This window comes from Carettochelys insculpta, chromosome 7, assembly GCF_033958435.1.
Source record: "Carettochelys insculpta isolate YL-2023 chromosome 7, ASM3395843v1, whole genome shotgun sequence".
Classification (NCBI taxonomy): Eukaryota; Metazoa; Chordata; order Testudines; family Carettochelyidae; genus Carettochelys; species Carettochelys insculpta.
In genome coordinates this window covers 39,235,328-39,258,058 of record NC_134143.1, presented here as the reverse complement: position 1 = coordinate 39,258,058, position 22,731 = coordinate 39,235,328, and the positions used below count along the sequence as shown (strand labels likewise).

The window sequence follows — 22,731 nt, the reverse complement described above, 5'->3', positions numbered from 1 at the left end:
TCCTGTAGCTGATACACCCCATTGTGAGATGGAGTTTCTTACCCTTGGATAACAACCCCTTACTGTAAAGGGGCTGCTACTGAGACACAGGGATTATCTACCATCACACATTCAGCCCAGAGGGAGATACAGACATCTCACAGAGCTAGAGGGGACCTCAGGACATTAACAAGTCCAGTCCCCTGCCCTTTTGGCAGGACCAAGCACCATGCCCTTCCCCCACCGGCCCCCTCAAGGATTGAGCTCACAACCCTAGGTTTAGCAGGCCAACGCTCAAACCACTGAGCTACCTCTGTAGTGCTAAATGAGCTCTCCCCCACTCTCTGTGTATGCTGAGTAACAGGTGCTGTCTGTGTGCTTCCCTGAAAGGCCATAGCCCGTCTCTCCCACCCAGCCCAAACAGTAGTTCCCTTTCCCCTCCACTTCCAGCAGCTCCTACACCTCCCCATCCCTTGCCAAAGAACAGCAGCTCCTGCCATGCCCGCTTCTTTCTGACTCACTACCCCCTGTTGGTGAGAGTGTGGGCACAAGAAGGGGGGAAGGGTGATGGGTGAAATGAAATGAAGGCAGAGCAGAGAAGAAAAAAAGACTCTATGGCAGAAACAGGAAGGGGAAGGAGGACACAATGAAAGGAAGAGACTTGTACAAGAAAAGGAAAGTAGCACCTTTCAGGAGAAAGAAAAAGAAAAACAAAAATGAAAAAAGTCAGATTTAAGCAGGGCCGCCAGCTGGGGGGGTGGGCAGAGTGGGCAATTGCCCCCAGGCCTGGCATTTCAAAGGGGGCCAAAGCTCCAGTCACCACCACTGCTCTTTTGGTAGCAGCAGAAGCTGGAGCTCTGGCTGCCTGCAGCTGTCAGGGAATTGGCAGGGGGCCTAGCCCCTCGGTATGGGCAGCACCAAGGCCTGACTGCACTTAGCGCCATCCCTTCCACTCTTCCACTCTTGGCCCTGTCCCTTTGGGAGCAGAGCGAGGTCCCCCTGCCATCTTGCCACAGGGCCTGTCAGCATTGCTGGATGGAAGGTTTGTAGGCTGTGTTTTGAAACGCACCAGGGAGTGAATATAAATGGATGGAATTCATACTTTTTATAATTATATAAACAAATTATTTATGATCATCAGGGTTCCTAGAACACTGGTGGTACATCGCATCACTTGTGGCTGTGCACTGTTAGTTTATTCAGTTCTTCAGGAGTTCAGATCTGAAAGAGGAAGTGGTTCCCCTCTTGACTCATACATTCATACTCTAGTTGTCATGGGTGTGGTTGCTTATCGGCCTCAGAATTTTGGATGTTATTTGTTTAAATTACACTTGGCATTTGCTGCTGCTTTTCAGAGAGTTGCAAAAAGACAGAAGTAGCTCTAAGAGTCCTCGTTCTTGACAGATAATCACAGTCCCCTTCAGCTACAGTAGACCTTAACTCCCAGATATCCCAGACTCAGGGAGCTTAGCAGCATGTAGCATTCAGTTGCTGTCATCTTCCCAGCTTGTATTGCCTTCATTCCCCTCTCATGGAAAACAAATGGAGAGTTCTCAGAAGTCTCTTTCCCCGATGAGAGACATTGTTTGAGTCGTCCACATTACAGAAGAAGGCAGATTGTTTTTTTAATGGAGAATCATCTTTACAAAAGAGGCAACTTTTACAAAAGAGTTTTTTTCAAGAGACTTCAAATTGCCATTAAACACACGTGGAGAGAGACAGATAGAGAAAGGCAGAAGGAGCCAAGTTTGAACTAGAGAGGAAATAAAAAAAAATTGTAAGTCATCACCATACAGAAGTGAAGAATGGCCATTTTCAGAAGTCTCTTCCCCCAGTGAAAATACACCAAACAGGACCCATGCAACTAGGGAAAGACTTCATATTATTCCCAAAGAAAAAAGGAAAAGTAGGGAATCCCAGAGGACATTGGTTTCTAGTAGTTGGCATTGCTCAGAAGAAGGAGAGAAGGAAACAGAAAGGGCATTGGTTTCTAGTGGTTAGCGTCTCTTCCCCTGGTGAAAATACACCAGATAGGATCCATGCGACTAGGGAAAGACTTCATATTATTTTTAAGGAAACATACAATGAAAAAGTGGTAGCATATCTAGCTGAAGGTGCCAGGTTTGATGTACAGAGAGAAAAATCTGTGAATCATCACCACGCAGAAGCGAAGAACACTCTAGAGAGGCCGTGAGGTGACCTCATCTCCAACATGAGGTGAGGAGACCATTAGAAGTATTAGCTCCAGACTCATTATGAATCCCCAAGACCAAATAGAGGAGAAGGAAAGGATTCCACAAAGTGTTGGTGTCTAATGGCTACTGGCAGGAGCTATTACCCTGTCAGAACTGGTAGTATCTTGAGAAGAGAAGGAAAAGTTAAGGAAGCATTAGAAGATAGAAAAGTTGAGGAAAGAATGAAGGGATTCCCTTGCCTCTTTAAGTAAAGTAGCCCTAGCCCTAGTAACTGCCTGTGTGCAAAAGAGAAGAGAGAGAGACCACTAGCTCCATTATGTCACAGGAAATCCACCCCAGAGCCACACGATTTGGGAAGAGAAAGTACTGGCCCATAAAATGCTTGTGGCAGGGGTCTAGACCCCAGGTTCATGGAGCCTGGGGTGGGGGAGGCAGCCCCATAAAATGTTAAGCAACCAGTTGAAATGGTTCAGTCAGTTGGGTGTCTGGTGCCTGGGGGGAAGGCAGCCCGTAAATGTTTTGTGACAGGAAGCTAACCCCCAGGTGCATGGCATGTTGCTGGGGCCAGCCCCATGAAACGTGAAATGAAGAAAACAAGTTTCTCGCTGGGAAGAACCCTTCACCCCGCGCAGGGCAGGACATGCTGCTGTCTGGAAGCATTGTCCACATTGCACAGCCACCACATGGTGTGGTGGGCCGGGGCCTAGCCTGCCAGCTGCATGGCAGCTTGGGGCGGGGAGGGGACAGGGGGATGCCAGATACAAATGTGAAGCACAGAAAACAAGTTGAGCAACCTGTTGAAATGGTTCAGTCAGTTAGGTGCTCCCAGAACACATTAAACAAATTTCTTGGTGTCTCCTACTAAATTCTGGCAAGGGAAGAAGCCTTCACCCCATGCAGGACAGGGAATGCCGCTGTCTGCAGGCATGGCCTGCACAGCCCAGTGGCCACATGGGTGTGTGTGGGAGCATGATTTTCACCCAACACTGCTGAGTATCCCTGGTGTTTAGTCAGGACAGATTCACCCACCCATGCAGAAATGAGATCCTTGATCTCCTGATGGCTCCATGCTGGGGCTGTTTTGCAATCCTGAGAAATCAAGGCTAGATGGGATCACCATGTGGGCCAGAAAGAAAATGAGTTCAAATTGCTGGGCTTCCTGTTATGTACTTCCTGCACACCTGGAGAGCAGCGGAGGTGAAAGTGGCCAGAATGGACACATTTGGGGCATTGTGGGATACCTCTAGAGGCCAATAAAATTGATTTAAAACAACACTTGTTTCCACACTAGCATTAATTCGACCTGGTAAGTGCAAAGGTGGCGTTACACGACAGCAGAGGGGCAGGGCAAGAAAGTCAGCCTTAACGCCCCTTAAAATTGATGACTTAATGGTATCTGCAGTGAAGCCAGTCACATTGTAAAATCAAGTTAAGTGCCTTAAAATCTACTTTATGCTCTAGTGTAGATATAGCCTTTGTTAAGATTCACTGTATATAAATAAGAATCCTGACCCGCCCTCGCTAGTGACCTCACATCCTCCTCCTTCCCCAGAGCAGCAGCAGTTCCTAAGAAACCTTATCCAAATGGTGAGAAGTAACCAGTCCCAAATGACATCCACAAGCAAATGTGTTAGTTTCCACATGAGTTTCACATATTTCCGTAGAACACCACATGCAGCTTCTTGCTCTTTTTTCATTTTCTTATGTACACTTGTGGAGAATTCAGAATGAGCAGCAAATGACTTGACATCTCTGCAGAGATGAGAACCCAGGCTCAAACTGTATATCTAGCAAATTAATTCATGGTATTAAACCCTAATGAAGAACATTCTGTATAACTAACAAAGTTCAGTGCTGCTATCCTGATTTAGTACATACTCCCATTTCACTTAAAGACCTCTATTTCATTGGTTGTCCACATCATAAAGGATACTTTATATACACCTTTTCAATATAGGCACAAAATCTTCAAGGTCACAAACTGAGTAACTTTTAGCAGTAAGGAAGGTGTCTGTAATGTATTCTATTTAATTTCATTTTAGGCAGCCTGGTATTCATGACATCTATCAATTTCCACAACTACATTTTTGAATTAAGGAGCAGTATAGCAGTTGTTGATTCAGTGAAAATTGTGCAATTATTTTCTGAAAGCAGCTATCTGTCCTTCTATGTCACCCATACAGAATCTTCTGAATTTGGACCATCTGTTGTTGTACATACCAGTGTGCCATTTGGAATTGCACATCTAGAATGGGATAAGGAAAAAGTGCAGTCAATAATCCTGCATCACTTGGAGAACATTATGCCAGGTTTGCCTAAGCCAGCTAACATCAAATGCCAGAAATGGAGATACTCCCAGGTAATTTTCCATTATAAAAATGATCAGTGAGTTTTAGAGAGACAATTAAATTACAGCTTACTCTGAAGAAAATTGTGTAATGATACTGGACTCTTGTATATATGTACAATCAATTTGTAGAATGCTTCACAATCAATCATTATGGAAGAAAGCTTCTATGTGGTTATATATAGGCAATGCTGTTTTACAGGTATACTGTATCCCATGTATGCAGGACACTTCAAGTGAAGTGCATTGTCAGCTATCCACAGATTTACAGAGAATAAATCGGAAAAAGTCTAATTACAAAGGACAATCAGTAGCCATTCTATTGGTAGTTTCAGCCAAATGGTTTGTCACTGTCACCATTAAAATTTATGCCTTATTTCTAATTCAGAATTTGTCTGTCTTTAACAGCCGGTCATTGGTTCTTGTTCAGCCTCTCTCTGCTGGATTAAATACCTTACTACTGCCTGGTATTGTCTCCCTCTGAAGATATTTACAGATTTTAATCGTTCCCTTTCATTCTTCTTTTTGATAAACTAAATAGATTGATCTCTAAGTCTCTCACTGTAGAGCATTTTCTCCCACCCTTCAGTCATTTTTGGTGGCTCGTGTCTTCACTCTGTCCAGTTTTCAACATCTTCTTTAAAATGTAAATGCAACAACTGGGTACAGTAATCCCATAGCAGTCCCACAAATGCTGTATACCAGATAAAATCATCTATCTAGTCATATGTCCTACTTTCCTGTTCATACATCCTCATTAGCCTTCTTCCCCCATCACAGCCCTGGGAGTTCATGTTGAGTTGTTGATCCATTATAATCCTTCATATAATAATTTATTTTAGATAAACATAATAAATTAGATAATTTTTAAAAATCTATTTTTATTTAGATTCTTTTCTACCCTTTCTAATGTGTATATAGTTCACACTTGGAGTGGAGGGCTAGGGTTTTGTGGCTGTTTGAAACGTGTGCTTTAAAGAGAAGCAGGTAGGGACATGGTGTTAGGATGAAGGGAGAGCTTAAAAGCAAAACTGGTGGTTGAGCTAAATAAAATAAATCCATTGTCCTTGGCATTATTATGCCCTTGTAGCATATTTTGCAGACTTCATTTGATTTTGCTCATATCTCACAGTGCTCTTAATTGTAATATTCCCTTCAATTGCTATATGATTGATTTTTATCATGGGGCTATTGGTGATACAGATCCATATATATTGTGTATGGTAGAATTCTGGTTTATTTGCCACGAGAATGTGTATTAATTAAAAGCCTAAAAAAGGCATTTAATTTGATGGCACTGAATCAACTTAATAAAGACCTTCTGCAAGATAATTTATACCATGAAAGCCCTTGTAAAACAAGTTTTCCTAGGTGATCAGACCCTTTCTTTTAAATCCATACTCATTGCTAAATATTTTAAACAGAATAAATAATTACTTCATAAGAATAGACCTTGTTTTAAATAATAGGTTCATTTTTTCATCTTTCTGAATACTATATTTTGCTATTATCTTTACTGTGTCCTGGAATTTGTCCATTTTTCAATAATTGAAAAATTAAGCCATAACATAAATGCTTTTGGAGGCTCTGCCCATCTTTTAGAAGTTGCTAGATTCTAAAATACTAAGTCCCTGAACAATTGATAGCTCTCCCCACTCTGCTGTCAACGTCCAGTGACACATGATTTCATTTACTAGCTTCAGTCTTCTCTCCAATCACCAACGATTTCAACCATTAGCTTTCTCATTCTAGACAGTTCTATAATTTTTGTATTATTTCCCTGTAAATTTAATAGATATAACAGTGGTCTGATATTCTCAGTTCTCTTTTAGTCTTCTAGAATAGATAAAAGATTTCACTCTCAGGATGAAATTGGAGCTTAATGTTTCTCGTATCAAAACACTTCTATTACCTGTTTTGTTTGTGTAAATGCTGCAGAGTGACAATTTTTTTAAAAAAGTAGAAAAGCTCACTAGGTTGGATTTTCAGGATGAAACCAGGGTTTTAAGCATCTATAAAAGACGAAGATGTAGCATTAAAACAAAAGGATTATATGAAACATTTCCACTTTCAGGAATGCTCTTGACCTTGGCACTTTTAAGGTACATTTAAGAGACGATCTAAACAGGACCAGTACCGAACAAACTAATTTATTTCCACAGCTCCATTCCACAGGAAGAATTACCACAAGAATTTAATATACTAGGTGAATGTACAAAACCGAGCTATTATCTTGATAAAACTCATCCTTGTATCAGAAGGCTGGCCCCATACAAATAATCCCTATCTAAATACCTGAGTTCAAATCTCACTAATTCCCTCAAAATTATCTTTATTTTAAATTTTGATAAGGTTTGCTCTGAAGCAAAAAGGATCTAGATGTAAGGGTCTTCCCCAGACATTTTAGGTGGGATTTATCCTGCTTGTTAATTAAATACAGAAGTTATGTCTTTCATAAGGGCCAAAGACAATCCAGGATTAAAATGAAGACATTACAATTACCCAAAGAGAATGAGGGATTAATGCTTCCAAACTTTGACTCATACCGTATTGAACTGCACTTCTATATGCCATGGTTTAATTATGATAAGACTATATTAGCATCTAAAATCAAAGACTTCCATACCCAGGACATCTCTCTGATAAGAGTCACTTTATGTGAGGGGTAACCTATCAAAATGGACTCCAAAGACACTGTTTTGATTCACATACATGAACATGATCGCCTTGTCTCATTTTATCAATATAAAGTCATATTTAAGGTTGAATGCTCACTATTTGCATGTGATTTGCAAATTAGAAACAATTTAAAACATTCAGAAGGGGGATATGAAAGATTGACTGAGCAGCGTACAAAGACTGTTCCCCTACAAGCCCTTCCTCTGTTGTTCTCCTCAATGACTTTGACCTATGTGAAAAACTTAGAAATAAATAGTCTACTGACCTGAATAGAAATGTGGTCGCTGGCAGGATGTACAGTATGCACACAAACTACATTATTTCTCATGTGTAATACTAACTGAGGGACTATAATTTGCTGCAGATTCCCCTACAGGTGTTGCCTCCTGAAAAGGAAGGTGTATCTCCAAGCTGCTAGTAAAGCAAAACACTAAATGATGGAGAGAGGGTTGCAGGTGGTCCACACAGGAAAATCCCAGCTATTCCGTAGATACCACAGGGATGAATGTAAGCATTATAAATGAAGCCCAAGGCCATACCCATCATCATATTCTTTTCAATGTCCATGAATAGCTGAGCTTGTTAGCGTTTTTTAAATGCATTCTAACTGGTCAAAAGTGTGAAAGTGATGTAAATGCAGTTGTGACCGAGGGTGGGGGAAAGTTACCAAATGGTGAAATATTCTTTACCTTTTTATTGTTCAGATAATACTTGTGTATTCTCTATTTTGTGAAGGGTCTGAAAACTCTTCTAAGGATAGTACTTGATATTGTTGGATATTTGTCCCCATGGAGCTCATGATTTGGTCATCCCTCTTTGATCCTTGATTTGACCCTTAGCATCCTACAGAGGCATGGTTACTATGTACGCTCTCTCACTGCCCCCTTTTTCTACTTTTGAAGGCTAAGCAATGGCCAATGAGAATTATTTTCTGCAGAGTATTCACTTCTCTTCCTGTTAATTACTGACCTAGTATATGTGATGTTCTATTGTCATTGGGAGAGAGGGAGGAAGGAAGGAAGAACGAAAGAACGGGTGAAGTTCTAGTCATATTGACGTCAAAGAACAAGGATCCCATTGATTTCAGTGGACCAGGATTTCGCTAATTGACTGGAGTGTACAACTGTACTGCAAAGTTACCTGAGTCAGCCAAAATACATTTTTGATCCAAGAGTGTCGATGGTCGAGGAATGATGGAGGGAAAAACTGCCTCTTCCACTTTTTTTCTCCTTAATTTCCAGTAACGTTTTCCTCATTCCTGCCCTGTTCTCTTCCAAACTACTGTTGCTCTGTATTTTCTTTTTTTTTCTCTCTCTCTCCCCCTCTCTGGATTATTTTCTTTTCCAATTTTTCAGTCTAATTTTTCCTTCCCTCCCTTCTCTCTCCAGCTGCTTTTTTCCCACGGTCCTCCTTTGTCTGTTTCTAGCATCAGCTTCCAACCCAGTTCTTATCTACTCTGTCCCCTCTCCCTTCCCTTCCGCCTTGATTTCACTTACTTTAAACCCACCCTCCTACACTAGTCTTACATTGTTGACGAACTGATATTAGCTGCTTTGAATAGTGATTTCATACAACACATTCAGTCTTGTCACATACAATGAAAACATGTTAGAACAAAGTGTGAAAATGGGGAACATGCTTAAAATACTGTCACAGGCTCTTACTATGTAGTTTAACACAGTAATGTCATTAGTGACGTATTCCTGGCATAAAACACGTTACCAAAAATAAACCCCATGCAGTCCAAGTACTTTGAAATGAATAGATACTGATTAAATGAAACTTTAAAACATTTTTTCAATAATTGTTGGCATCATCTGGATTCTTCCATTGATATGTTCATTTTAAACTGGATTTTCCCTGCAAGGGTGCCAATTTCAAATGCTCCAAATATTTAATTATTGATATACTCAGGTTTAAGTCAGAGTAGTTATCAGATTCTCTTAATGGGCTACTGAGGAGCAACTGCATGGGTGTAATATTATTGGTGGAGGAAATTAGGCCATGATTCAGCCAGTGCTCTGCAGCTATAACCTATTTGGTGTTTCAGATTATGGACATTTTCTGTTTTGCAAGCTTTGCCATCTGAACTTTTAAATTTTAGAGTCCGTTTGTGTGAAGACCAATTAAGTCTTTTTTTTTTTTAGTTAAAAGGACTATCTCCCAGCATGCACAACATCTCATCTTTAGAACGGATTTCTTCTTGTCGTCTACAGTGCAGCTTTGGGGGAAAAGTATACAGATAATTAGAAGTCTATGGAGAATACTAACCAATCTTCCCTGTAAGCTGAGCTCTTGGGCAGCCATTGAGAAAAGAATCAAATGCCACCTAGCTATGAACAGAGCAGCAGAGTTGGCCGTATGTGTTTCTACTGGTTGTGAACATACCTCAATGCACATAAAATGTATGGCACGCCGGATGGAAAAAATTAGAGGGAATGTTGATACGAACTGTTGTCTATACACTGTGGCTGTGGTTACACTCCAGTGATCGGTTGACAAAAATCACTGTCGGAAAAGTTCCTGACATGTCTGTTGGCAGAGAGCAGAAGAGTGTTCTCCTCTGTCAACAGAGCAGCCAGCTGCCCAGATGCTCTCGCTCCAAAACAGGCGCCCGGAAGCACAGCCGTCAGGGCTGCCCATTGTTGTGGATGCCTTGTCTGTCGAGAGGAGAACACTCCCCCTGCCCATAGCATCCACGCAGTTGTGTTTTCATTATCGGGAAAATTAAGATGCCTACACTCTCTCTCGCTCTCCATTTACTAGAATTTCCACTAAATTAACTGGAGTAACCTGTGTATGTAAGGGCAAAATTGGACTCCAAGTTTCTACCCTTTCCTACGAGGGCAGGGTGATAGGCTGCGACACAGAAATCAAAGGAAGTTGAAGCTGTGCACGTCTGGGCAGAATTGAGGTTTACTAAGAAATGCATTACATAATTTTTTTCTACCAATGCACTCGCGTACACAATTATGTCTTCTTTTAGTCATGTTCTGAGAGTTAACTGATAGAAGTAATACATGTTTTGAAAATAGCAGCCATGTGATAATTAAAGAAGGCAGATGTGTTCTTCTGTAAAGGGATACTTTAAAAAAAATAAACAACCCAATCTAGATTTACAGGCTGCAGATTGACTCTGCAAAGCTTGGTAATTATTAAAAACATTTTATGTGAGCTGAAATTTATTGAGAAACAATGAATCAGGGCTCCCATAATACTGCTTTTACAGTCAGTTTTCAGAGTAGAACTACAGTTTCCACTAGCTAAACTATATTTATTTGATGGACAGTAAACTAAGCAGCTGGAATTGTGACTTTTCTAATAAAGCTTCCAGAAGCCCTTTGACATCAATTTTCTCTCTCTGCTTTGATAAATGTGCCAAGACAAACTATACCAGCATAAGCACCTTTATGCTGGTATAGCTGACCTCACTAGGTGGTTGCTGATGTGTTTGGGAAAAATCTGGGACACTGAAGAGATCCCACATGATTGGAAACATGACTGCCTTATCAAGCTTCCAAAGAAAGCCAACATGAACATAATTTGTTAGGCAAAAGTCCACATGGTTTTATTAAAGGGAAATCATATCTTACTAATCTATTAGAAGTCTTTGAAGGGGTTAACAAACATGCAGACGAGGGGGATCCAGTAGATAGAGTGTACTTAGATTTCCAGAAAGCCTTAGACAAAGTCCCTCACCAAAGGCTCTTGTGTAAATTAGGTTGTCATGGGAGAAGAGGGAAGATCCTTTCATGGACTGAGAACTGGTTAAAAGACAGGAAACGGGGTAGGAATAAATGGTAAATTTTCTGAATAGAGAAGGATAACAAGTGATGTTCCCCAAGCATCAGTCCTAGGACCAATCCTGTTCAACTTATTCGTAAATGATCTAGAGAAAGGGGTAAGTAGTGAGGTGGTAATGTTTGCAGACAACACTAAAGTGTTCAAAATAGTCAAGACGAAAGCAGAACTTCAAGAAGATCTCATCATAGTCAGTGATTGGGCAACAAAATGACAAATGAAATTTAATGTTGATAAGTGTAAAGTAATGCACATTGGAAAAAATAACCCCAAGTATGCATTCAATATGATGGGGGCTAATTTAGGTACAACTAATCAGGAAAGATAGGGTTATCATGGATAGTTCTCTAAAAACATTCACACAGTGTGCAGCAGCAGTCAAAACAGCAAATAGGATGTTAGGAATTATTTAAAAAGGGATAGAAAAATAAGACAATATTTTACTGCCCCTTTATAAAGCTATGGTATGCCCACATCTTGAATACTGTGTACAGATGTGGTCGTCTGACCTCAAAAAAGATATTTTGGCATTAGAAAAGGTTCAGAAAAGGGCAACTAAAATGATTAGGGGTCTGGAATGGGTCCCATATGAGGAGAGGTTAATGAGACTGGGACTTTTCAGTTTAGACAAGAAGAGACTGAGGGGGGATATGATAGAAGTATATAAAATCATGGGCGGTGTGGAGAGGGTGAATAAAGATAAGTTATTTTCTTGTTCCCATAATATAAGAACTAGAGGACACCAAGTGAAATGAATGGGTAGCAGGTTTAAAACTAATCAAAGAAAGTTCTGTTTCAGCCAGTGCAGAGTCAACCTGTGAAACTCCTTGCTAGAGGAAGTTGAAGGCTAGAACTATAAGAAAGTTCAAAGAAGAGCTAGATAAATTCATGGAGGTTAGGACATAAGAGGCTATTAGCCAGCGGGAAGGAATGGTGTCTCTGGCCTCTGTTTGTCAGAGGCTGGAGATGGATGGCAGGAGACAAGTCACTTGATCATTATCTTCGGTCCACCCCCTCTGGGGCACCTGGCACTGGCCACTGTCGGCAGATGGGATGCTGGGCTAGATGTACCTTTGGTCTGACCCAGTAATGGCCTTTCTTACGTTCCTGTGAGGCAACCTAAAGGAATGCAAGACCTGGAGGGGCATCAAATTACTGTCCATTCCAGGAAAAGTGTTCAATAGGATTCTCATGGAGAGAATGCAGACAGAAATCAATAGCTCAGGGAAGAACAGGCCAGCTTCCAAAGTGAGAGATCCTGTACTGACCAAATAGCAATGGTCAGAGTAATCACAGAACAGTTGTTCTAATGGAACTCACCCCTGTACATCTCCTTCTTAGACTTTGAAAAAGCCTCTGACAGCATTGATAGAGACACTTTGTGGAACCTGCTGCAACACCATGGCATTCCATCCAAAATTACTAGCTTGATTCACTCAATGTATGAACCTTCAACATGCCACATTATTCACAATGATGTCTTGACAGAATCCATCAGCATTCTGTCAGGAGTGTGACAAGGGTGCTTATTGTCACCTTTCCTGTTCTTGATCACAATGGACTGGATTATGAACAGGACAAGAGATGGCCATCAATGAGGCATTCAATGGACACTTTTCAAACATCTAGAGAACATTGATTTTGTTGATGATGTCACCCTCCTTTCACACCAACATGAAAGAAAAGAAAAGCAGACAAAACTGCTTCAGTGGCTGGACTGAGTATTAGCTAGGGAAAGACCAAGACAATGAAGATCAACCAGTCCAACAACACCGCCATCACAGGGGGAGGGAATGACCAGGAAGATGTGGAGCACTTCACCTACTTGGGGAGTATTATGGGTACAGATGTATGAACACGTAAGGATATCAGTTCCAGGATACGGAAAGAAATAGCTGCATTCAGGAATGTCTGTCCCATGTGGAGTTCACAAATAATATCTGCGAAGATGAAACTGTGGATCTTCTACACAAAAGTGAAGAGGGTGCTGTTGTATAGATGCAAGACCTGGCGTAGTAAAAAGTCTTAAAATGGCAAGCTACAGATATTCATAAACAGATGCCTGAGGTACATCATTCACATCAAATGGCAAGACTTCATCACAAATAGGAGCTTTGGAACAGAAAAAAACAAGAACCAATTGATGTTGAAGTCAAGAGAAGAAAGTGGGGTCGCTAGGCCACACTCAGAAAACCATCATCCAGAACCTGTAAGGAAAAAGGAAAAGAGGAGGACCTTGTACAACATGGAGACGGTCTACTGAGATTGAAGGAAAACAACTGTGGTCCTCCTGGAGCCAGCTGGAAGTTTTGTCCCAAGACAGAGTGAAGTGGAGGAGACTTGTAGATGACCTTTGCTCCATGTGGAATACAAGAGAGGTGTAGGAGTAGTAGTAGGAGGGGGTTGCATGCATTTCACAAAATCAGGTATTTTAGCAATTTAGTTTAAAAATGCAAAAACTGTTTTTAGACAGTCACTTTGCATGGGCACAGTTATTTGATCTCTAATGAACAAGTGGCAAGCTCTGCTCTGTTGAATTGCTTCAAAGTAGCTGTGAATCACAATAAATTGTAAACAAGTCACTTTTGTATAGCTAGGAATGATCAGTGTGGTCTGTCTACTAGATGATTAGACAAGTATTCAGGTGATGTGGGTTGCTGAGTGACTATGGGTAAGACTCTTCATCTCTGGTTAACTGAGTTCCCCATCTCTAAAATGGGTATTATGACACTGACCTCCTTTGTAAAGGGCTTTGAAATGTACTGATGAAAAGTGCTATATACTAGCTATGTATCAGTATATTTGTTACCAATAAATTATGTGTTGGTTTCCTTGCTCTCTCTTTACTCCTTATAATGTTCTTTTCCTATCATCCTGATGACCTTCAATACCTTTCAGTTAGAGAAAGTTACTGTATCTAGATCTATAAATGTATTCTTGTATTTATATTCTAGTTTGAATTTCTGCTTTGTGAGAGGAGACAAGCTATTAGGACAAAAAGGAGATCTGATCATTTTTTGTTTGCACAACCTGGCATGATCCTTGTCTTAAATTAAGTATTTCAGTGTGCTGCTGTGGTCAGTGGTTCATTCTGTTTTATATTCTATGTTGAAATTTATATTTATATTTTCATTATTTTTTAAAGTAAAAATAACATTGTAATGAATGAATGCGTAGAAATGGTTAGCCCTTAGAGGCCTTTTTGGAGGGGGCAGCTAGGTAAGCTAATGGGGAGAGAGAATTTTTTTTGAATGGAAACAATGCAGGCTATGGGTTTTTTGTTTGAGTTTTGCAATTGCAACAGGGAGATACCAAAAATGCTGTTGAGTTAGTAAATATTTTGGCCATATTATAATTAGAGCATGGATATGTAAGTAAAAAGGAAATGTTTAGTTAAACCCAATTAGGTTATTTTTATGCTGGGTTTGATGTGGAACTTTTTAGGCTCCTGAGGGTGGGGGGGTTGTACTTTGTAACTTTTAAGTTGAATGTTAAGGAAGTAATTTTGGTGCTTTAATATTAATATTTTAGCTGCTTTAATTACATTTAGCAACTAAGTATGCTTATTTACTTTTTTGGGTTTTCCATCTTTTGTTTTGTGCATATATTGTCTTTGTTAAGACAATGATTTGATTTTTTGTGTTTTAGAGAGCATTTGTGTCAATGCGGATCTAAAGCAAGGTTAGCTATAAGATTGCAGCTTTTTGGTTTTTAGCTATTTTTAAGAAAAGGTTGGGGTTTACTGCACATGCAGATATTTAAGTTTTTGGGGTTTTTGGAGATTTTAAGTGGTGGCTATTTTATTTGGTGGTGGCAGCAGCAATTCTTTTTTAGGCTTAGGGAATTTGTGACCTTGAGGAGGTTTTTTTTTTGGTTGGTTGGGGTTTTTTGTTTTGTTTTGTTTTTAAGTAAAGCCTATAGAAGCAAAGTATTTTAAAGATTTTTGTGGGCCCCCACGTTTTGCACTTGGAGTCTTAGAGTGGGGAGGCAGCCTATAGTGTAACGACTGTCAGTTTTGAGCCCCAGTGCAATGAATGTAGTGACAGATGATAAAGATTTTTGGAGGGACAGTAGAAAATCGACATCTAACATCTCTACCTAGAGTGGACTTCCAACAGATTAGAGCCAATTCTGTGGATTCTGAATATATTGTTTGGTCTTCTTTTCTCAGTGACAGTTAACCAAACCTGCCCAGTGAAAACAGGATCACTTATTTTAATGAAATGGCTCCGTCTACCTCTAGCCAAATATTAATCTCCTTTCTGTAAGAAGACAGTGCGATAAGAGTACAGAAAGCTTTGGAAACAGTGACTATAATGCCAACAGAATCTATTGTGTGAAGAAGTGCTCCCCTAGAACAAGAAGCAGAGATCCAGCTTATTGATGGGGAATGACAGGCAGAGGGGAGGGTGATACAGTGAGCTGCATTTTAGGCAACCTCGTTTCAAGAACATGCTTTGTCTTCTAGACCATAGGCAGCAGAGATGAAAGTTTACAGAAGTGTCTCTTTTGATATGCAAAGCACTGCTCTGGGGAACGAGAAGGGATATTCAGATTTATTCTAAAGCACATAACAAAACATATACTGGACATCTTTCAGGTTCTGCCTTCTAAACCTTAGGCAATAAAGAATTAAGGCTGCCACTCTATCCCTAATTTGCTGTACTAGGCTACATATTAAAGAGATTGCAAGCAAGCCATTTTTCCTGAATACTGTGCTTATCAGCTGTGTGAGAGTGACAGTTGTCACTAATTGAAGAACCCATATCTACTCTTCTTCCACTAGCACAGGGGTGCACAAAGTGTTGGGGGGAGGCCCTTTTTAGGGGGGCATGGCATTTCATAAGGAGGGCATAGCATGATTGCTGGGTCTCAGGCTCCTCCCTCCCATTAAAAATGTTGGAATATATTACTGCTTGTATGTATGTATGTGTATTCACATTACTATACTGATAAATAAAGTTTTTACATTCCACATACGTATATTATTTCATGTGCCAAAAGGTTTGAGGTTTTTTTTTTTCACATGAACATAATGGAAATTTTCATCGGTTTGGATTACATTAGACAGAGTGGGGAGCCTCTGCTAATTGCAGGGACTAAACGTGGGGTCAAGCGTATAAAGTTTGCTCAGCCCTGCCCTAGAGGGCTTATAGGTTCAGTGCACAATTTCTGATGAAGGCACTAAGAGGGAGACGTGAACAAAGAAGGAAAAAGATGGTGCATGAACACCAGTGATTCCTAGGAGTCCTCCCATCCACTCACTCAAGAGAGAGGAAACAACCAAGGCGGCCTCATTGAATCCATTTGCATAGATTCCAAGTTATTGATAATGACAATTAGTAGGATTTTATAATACCTCCAAGTCAGGGCGCCAGGTCCCACTTCTGAACACACACACACATATGCGCGCGCGCACACGCTGGTAATTTTTTTTCTTCTCAAGATGATGAGATATTGTAGCCATTCATGGGATACATAAATCAGGAACTGCAGAGAAGAGTCTGGTTGTCTTGCACTGCCAGAGTCTGGACTAAGAGAGAAAGTGTTGGTGCATTGATTGGTGGACGCAAGCTGAAAAGATAGGGTGAGGCAGGCTGCCTGCACTGACTGGTGGTCTGGGGACAGACTTCATTTACTTAATACTGACAGCATGTTCAGCCCGGAACAAGGCATAAAGCAAAAGACCGTTGCTGTACTGGGGTGCTTTGCATCTGAAATACTGACACTAGAAATGAAAGGTGCACTGTGCGGAGCAGAGGAGGATGGTAATTATTATTATGGAGTTGCAACGCACTGCACCCTGTATGCAGTCCACAGCATCTTTGGGGACGTTTTGCCTCTCTCTCATTGCCTGCAGAGATTACCATTAGTACAGTGCCTCTCTGCATATCCCTTGAGCAGCTGTAGCTGTAAAAGCTACAATCTGGGCCTACATTAATGTTGAGGGCAAAGCAAATTTTTTTCAGCCAAGTTAGCCCATCAATATGGGGGCTTTTAACACACAGTCTTACGGATCCCTAACTACACTGGCAGTAGCAGATGTCACGAAAATATAAATGCGTGATTCATTATCTACTGTATTCTTTGCCATCGAGAGTCTGCTTTTATATGGGCTTGTTTTTTTCATGGGGGTGGGTTTTGTTTGATTTTTATTTTTTTAAGAGAGAGAATGGAGTGAAATCAACCGACTACAGGATGTTGTGGCTGAAAAAAAGTTTCATAAAAGCAGATTCCTTCCGTTATTACAAAGCTAAAGCTGCTGCTGCATATTCTGGCCCATAGTCTGTGAGTGATTTATTGTGTGCTGTGCACCACGGTTCGTTTGAAGCACAGCCCATGAAAGGAAAATTATCTTATTACGTTAGAGGCAAACGCTACACAGAATTCACCAATTTACTATAACACCAGTTCTCAGCTGCGGGTTACCATTACAAGGTGAATCACTAGGGTCTGGAAAGGAATGTCAATCAAAATTTTCACATTTAAAACAAATATCAGATTGCTTTGATGTATGCAGATATAAGGACCCAGACCAAAAGACGGGAAATGGTCATTCCTTTGTCCTACCACTGCAGCTCATGATGAGCTGTGGGAGAAAAGCAGGCTGCAGATACCACTTAAGGGTGGTACAGGCTGCTGCCTGAGCACCAAAGAAACAGGTGCACATAATCAGGTGGCTCGACACCATCTTTAAATAGTGCCTCCTCACCAACCGGAGCTGGGAGGCCAATAAGGAGAGGGAGGAAAGGGAATGAGATTACTACTCCTGTGTGCAGCACCCATTAGAACTTCAATGCTGCTTTCCCCCATAGCCATCCCTATTTATGCAACCAATCACTCCTCCATAAGTACTTCACTTTCCTGCACATGCAGAAGACAAATACCATGAGAAGACGTGATCCAAATCCCACTGAAAGATTCCCATTGATTTCAGTGGGCTTTGGATCAGGCCCACTGACTTCCATCATTTGCATAGCAAATAGTTACCAATACTTTGTGTCCATGTGCCCATACTGCAAAAGGTCATCCTCCCCAAAATATGTTTTATAATAAAAAAAAATTTAAAGGTATGGAAACCCTGGCAAGAGAGCACTGTATAGATAAAAAAGAACAACGTTTGCTCTCACAAGACACTGAAAAATGCAAGATACCTGTGCAGGATTGTGATATGACAATCTTACAAATTACAACTGATGAAAAAGCAAACGATTCTGTATTCGTGGCATGCCCTCGCCCTCATAGCTCCATCCACAGTATTTTCAGCAGTCTGTGGAGGGAACGAATGTGGGACACTTCAGTTGTGCACAACTTTCACATTTGTGATACAAATACTGGTATGAATTCTTGGTTAGTTGTTATACTGGACGCATTTTTACCAAAAACGTGTAGTTTTTGTTTGCCAGATAAGCAAATGTAAAGTAATGCTGCATCACAAACAATAAGTAGCATCTTCACCTGTAACTGATGTTATGAAAAATATGTCCTAAGAGGTCTACGTGTTTTTCACCTCTTGCTAGAATAGCATTCTGTGATTTACAGTCATATGATTTACAGTTGTATGCAACTACATAGTTGTTTGAAGCTGCTGTCTCTCTCAACTGACACCTCTGCTTACCTCTCATTTGGTTTTGTATTCTCCAGAGGGAGCTTGCATCCAACTCTCCTTAGCTGGAAGAAAGTTTAGTGTAATGCAGATGAGTGAAGTAAAAGAGTTGAAAATGCCTAGAGATCCTTGAGTATATTTGGCTGTATTGTTCAGTACTATAAAAATGCACAGCACTCTATGATGCAGGTGAAAGACTGTGCATAAGCAGATATAAGGTTTCTGAGGCAGAAAAAGTAAACTGGTTGGGCATGAGAAAGTAAGATGAAGATGCCCTTTTAATAATTCAGTGTTGGTTCTTTTATGTGTGCTGAAAGTTTGTTAAATGCTAGACAGGGAGTTTGAACTCTTGACATAGATCTGTGGTTCCAGCCTTTTAAAGAGACTGGACAAATTCCATATCTACAAACATATAAACAGTTATTGCCGTTTGCATCAGCATTTGTGCCGGTCTCTGCTCTGTTTATTTATATTACTCTCTGTTTCTGTAAACAGTCCTATAGATGCTAAAATAAGTACCTTGGGAATTCCATAGAGCAGTCCTTTCCCAAAAAAGAACACACACACACACTGAACAAGTTACACAAACATGTGAGCCACATTTCACCATAGGTTACATGGACATGACTCCTTACTGTTTACAGGGGGCTGAAGTCCATCCTGACTTACCCAGATCAAAGCACAGCTATGGAACCAAATTTTTATCTCAGATACGCATGGGTAGTTAAAGGGAGATTTGTGCATATCTCCAAGATAGGTCATTGAACACATTTGTGTCACATTAGAAGGTTCTGTGTTGACAGTGAGTAGAGGCCTATGTCAGCCAAGGTGCTGAAATGGCTTATACCACATACATTCATTTGTACCAAAGGTAGCTCTGATCTTACGTTTCAGAAATGTGACTACACTCTGACATGCGATACAGATAGCAAAAAAATATGCTTAATTCTTTTGCATTTTAAGAATTATAAACAATTTTTTCAAAATATAAAAGATTACAGGTACAAAACTCACTGGCACACTTCAGCTGCTTTGCTCCTGTTTCATTTAGGTAAAGCAGCTATAAACCCAGTTTAACTGACCAGGTGAGTCTTATGGCTGTTTTGCATTGTTGGAGCAGGGGAAAGCAGCCAGAACAAATCAGTGAACCTGGCCCGGTATGTGTATTTTCCTGTTGAATTAAAAAGGACAATGAAGCACAGTAACTTTACCTGGTTTTTCCATTCTTATTATTAGAATCTGATACAGCATCATAGTCATCAATATTTGCTTGTCCTTCTTCTCGCATATTTTTCTTTTGCAGGTCACAAAAGCTATGCCCAATTCTCCAGGACAAATGACTCTTCATATCAAACCTCTTCTTGTGTGTGGTGGTGATGGATTTACTCATTCCAACTTTGATGGGTGTATAGAGTCTGCCATAAGTATGGTGGAGGCTTTAAAGACTAATTTATAAAGCTTATCTATTTATCATTTTAGTTCTATGGTGAATGTTACCGTGATGTTAAATTTTAATGCATTGTTGACCTGATTGTTTTTTCATTGTGTTTTTTAATGTATAATATAGACCAATGTGCTTATATCTATTCGACTAGAAAAAAATTTTGAAGATCCTGGTACCTATTTTGTTGTTCTACTACAAGCATAAGATTAAAAGCTGCTTTTGAGCAGCTCAGTACCTTTAAACAGGCGCCTTGGCATGTCCGATAATTTTACTCTGGGAGCACACACTGTTGTCAACTGTTGGTCTTTGCCCAGAACTTCCACTGAGATTTGTGGGCCTCGGTGCTGGAACTTAGGAGAGCAGGGGGGCCTACCTCACACCCTGGTATGACATGGCTTCCATTTTGTACCAGATTTACAGTCTGGCGTATAAGTATCAGAGAGGTAGCCTTGTTAGTCTGTATCCACAAAAACAATGAGAAGTCCTGGGGCACCTTATAGACTAACATATTTTGGAGCATAAGTGTTTGTGGGCAGAACCTCTTCGTCAGATGCCTCTAACGAAGTGGGTCTTTGCCCACAAATCCTTATGCCCCAATATATCTGTTGGTCTGTAATGTGCCACAGGACTTTTCATTGTGTTAGTCTGGCTTATGGCGCTCAGCATCCCAACTATAAAAATTATCCCAATTCACATATAAGAGGGGCTCTACTCCCACCAGGGCAGGGAGAGAACACACACACCTCAGCAACAAAAAAAAAAAAAACACAGAGCCAAGCAGGGGATAGGGCGTCTCAGAGAGATGGCCCTGTCTGCATGTTGTGTCAAGAGCCAACACATCCAATCAGAGAGCCAGGCCAGCACTGCAGGGCAGGAGCTGATGGAGGGTGACATGGGGCAATCTTACTGTCCAACACTGCTTGCTGTCCTGACCTAATATACAACACCCCACTGAGGGAACACATATACCCCAATTCTCATGCAGAGGGCCACAAATTCCCTTCATATAGCGCTGCTTCCCAGCCATCCATCATGCATTTGATAGGTCCTGCTGGTACAGAGTGGAAGGTTGATCAGGGGCGCTCTGGAGAATGTGGGGTTGGACACACCTTACTGCCCTTTTTGAAAGAGGCAAAACATATTCACTGCCTAGAGCCAGCTGCATTACTCACTGGGCTAGTCAAGGGTCTGACTTAGTCCCCAAGGCAAAACATCGTATCTCTGTGGAGCTCTAGGGTGCCAGCCAGGGTAGTTGCTACCTGCATGTCCCCATCCCTGTCCCCCACACTGTGTTACTTTGCAGTCCTACCATGCAAGCCAGCAGGGGCTCCCTGTCCCCTCACTACCACACTTATGCAGCACAGGATTGTGCTCTAAGGTAATGGGAAGTCCAGCATGCACTGCAAGGTGACTGGTAACATGTTTACTTAATTAGGTCATAGTCTGTGCCCTGGGGTAACCTGCTTTTCATGTTTTTGGGTGATATATTTGTCTTTATTACTAGTCTAGTATCACTGGCTTTAAATTCACTAGATTTGTTACTTCCTTGTATTTTCTACTATATACTTTTATCTGTGGCCTGTAACACTGTGTTAACTTTAGTGAATTTAACAAATCCACACACATTTTTGGACCAGAAGAAGAGAGGCACTTAATAGTTCAATATTTACCAGATTAGCAGTACAGCAAATGGTGCTTCATGCCTCAGTTTTGAGCCTTTGGTGCCAATAGAGATATTGATCCTTAGCCTTTTAAACTAGGTGCACCATAGTTCCTATAGAAATGGTACAAAATCAGCAATTATAGAAGAATTTACCATTGCTTTAGTGGATAACAAAGTAAAACTATTAACAAGTGCTTTATATGAGCATAATTACATAACAGCGTGATCACAGTCTTCAAAAACTGCTTTCCAAGTTCAGAATTACAGTACAGGTTGAAATGCTCTCATATGGTGTGCTCTCGTGTGGCAACATCCCTCGTCCAGCAGGAAAATGGATATTGCTGGGCCAGAGGGCAGAACCCTTATGGCGGCAGGGAGACCTGCTGGCAGCCTTCCCTGGGAAGCCAGGCTAGAGTTGGGGAGCACAGCCCCTGCCAGGAGAATGACTATGACGTAGAGCCCCGCCAGCAGCCCTGCAGCTGTGGGGAACCTGCCTAGAGCAGGGGAGCCCAGCAGCCCTTCAGGGGAGCCGTGCAGGAGTGGGGCTCCTACTCCAGGCAGCCTGGGGGCCTGACCTCCCCTCATCTGGCAAATCCCCTTGCACAGGAACGCTCAGGTCCAAAGAGTGCTAGACGAGGGAATTACAACCTGTAGCTACTTTAGAAAGCATTTAGTTTGTCGCCTATAGATTTACTTTGTTTTGATAGAACATTTAAGTATACAATGGCTGTGATATTTCTGTGTACACACTTAAATAAACAATGGCTTCAATATGCCCATACCAGAAATAAATTATTTAAAATTGTTGATTTGCTTGTGAAATGCGACTTCTTTAAATGCAGGCCCATGGCCACCGGGGTCGGGCGGGGGGGGGTCAGTCCAGATGTGGGCTGAAGCTGCTCCCAGCCTGGGTCCCAGAAGTCCTGCACACTGCCTTGCTAAGAAGCAGCCAGGCAGATGAAAGAGCCTAGCTGGTGGTGGGCACCCCTCTCCCCGTCTGGGACTGCCACAGCAGCT

At 41.2% G+C, this 22,731-nt stretch overlaps 1 protein-coding gene across 2 annotated transcripts in view; it reads left to right on the top strand.

Annotated features, from left to right (window-relative positions):
- Positions 1-22,491, top strand: part of RNLS (renalase, FAD dependent amine oxidase) — a 148,195-nt gene extending 125,704 nt beyond the window's left edge. For both annotated transcript variants that reach the window (XM_074999525.1, XM_074999524.1), the window contains exons 6-7: positions 4,358-4,533; positions 19,911-22,491. In XM_074999525.1, coding sequence (XP_074855626.1) covers positions 4,358-4,533; positions 19,911-20,063 — 329 coding nt within the window. In that variant the 3' untranslated portion in view covers positions 20,064-22,491. The remainder of the gene's footprint in view (positions 1-4,357; positions 4,534-19,910) is intronic.
- Positions 22,492-22,731: the final 240 nt, after the last annotated feature.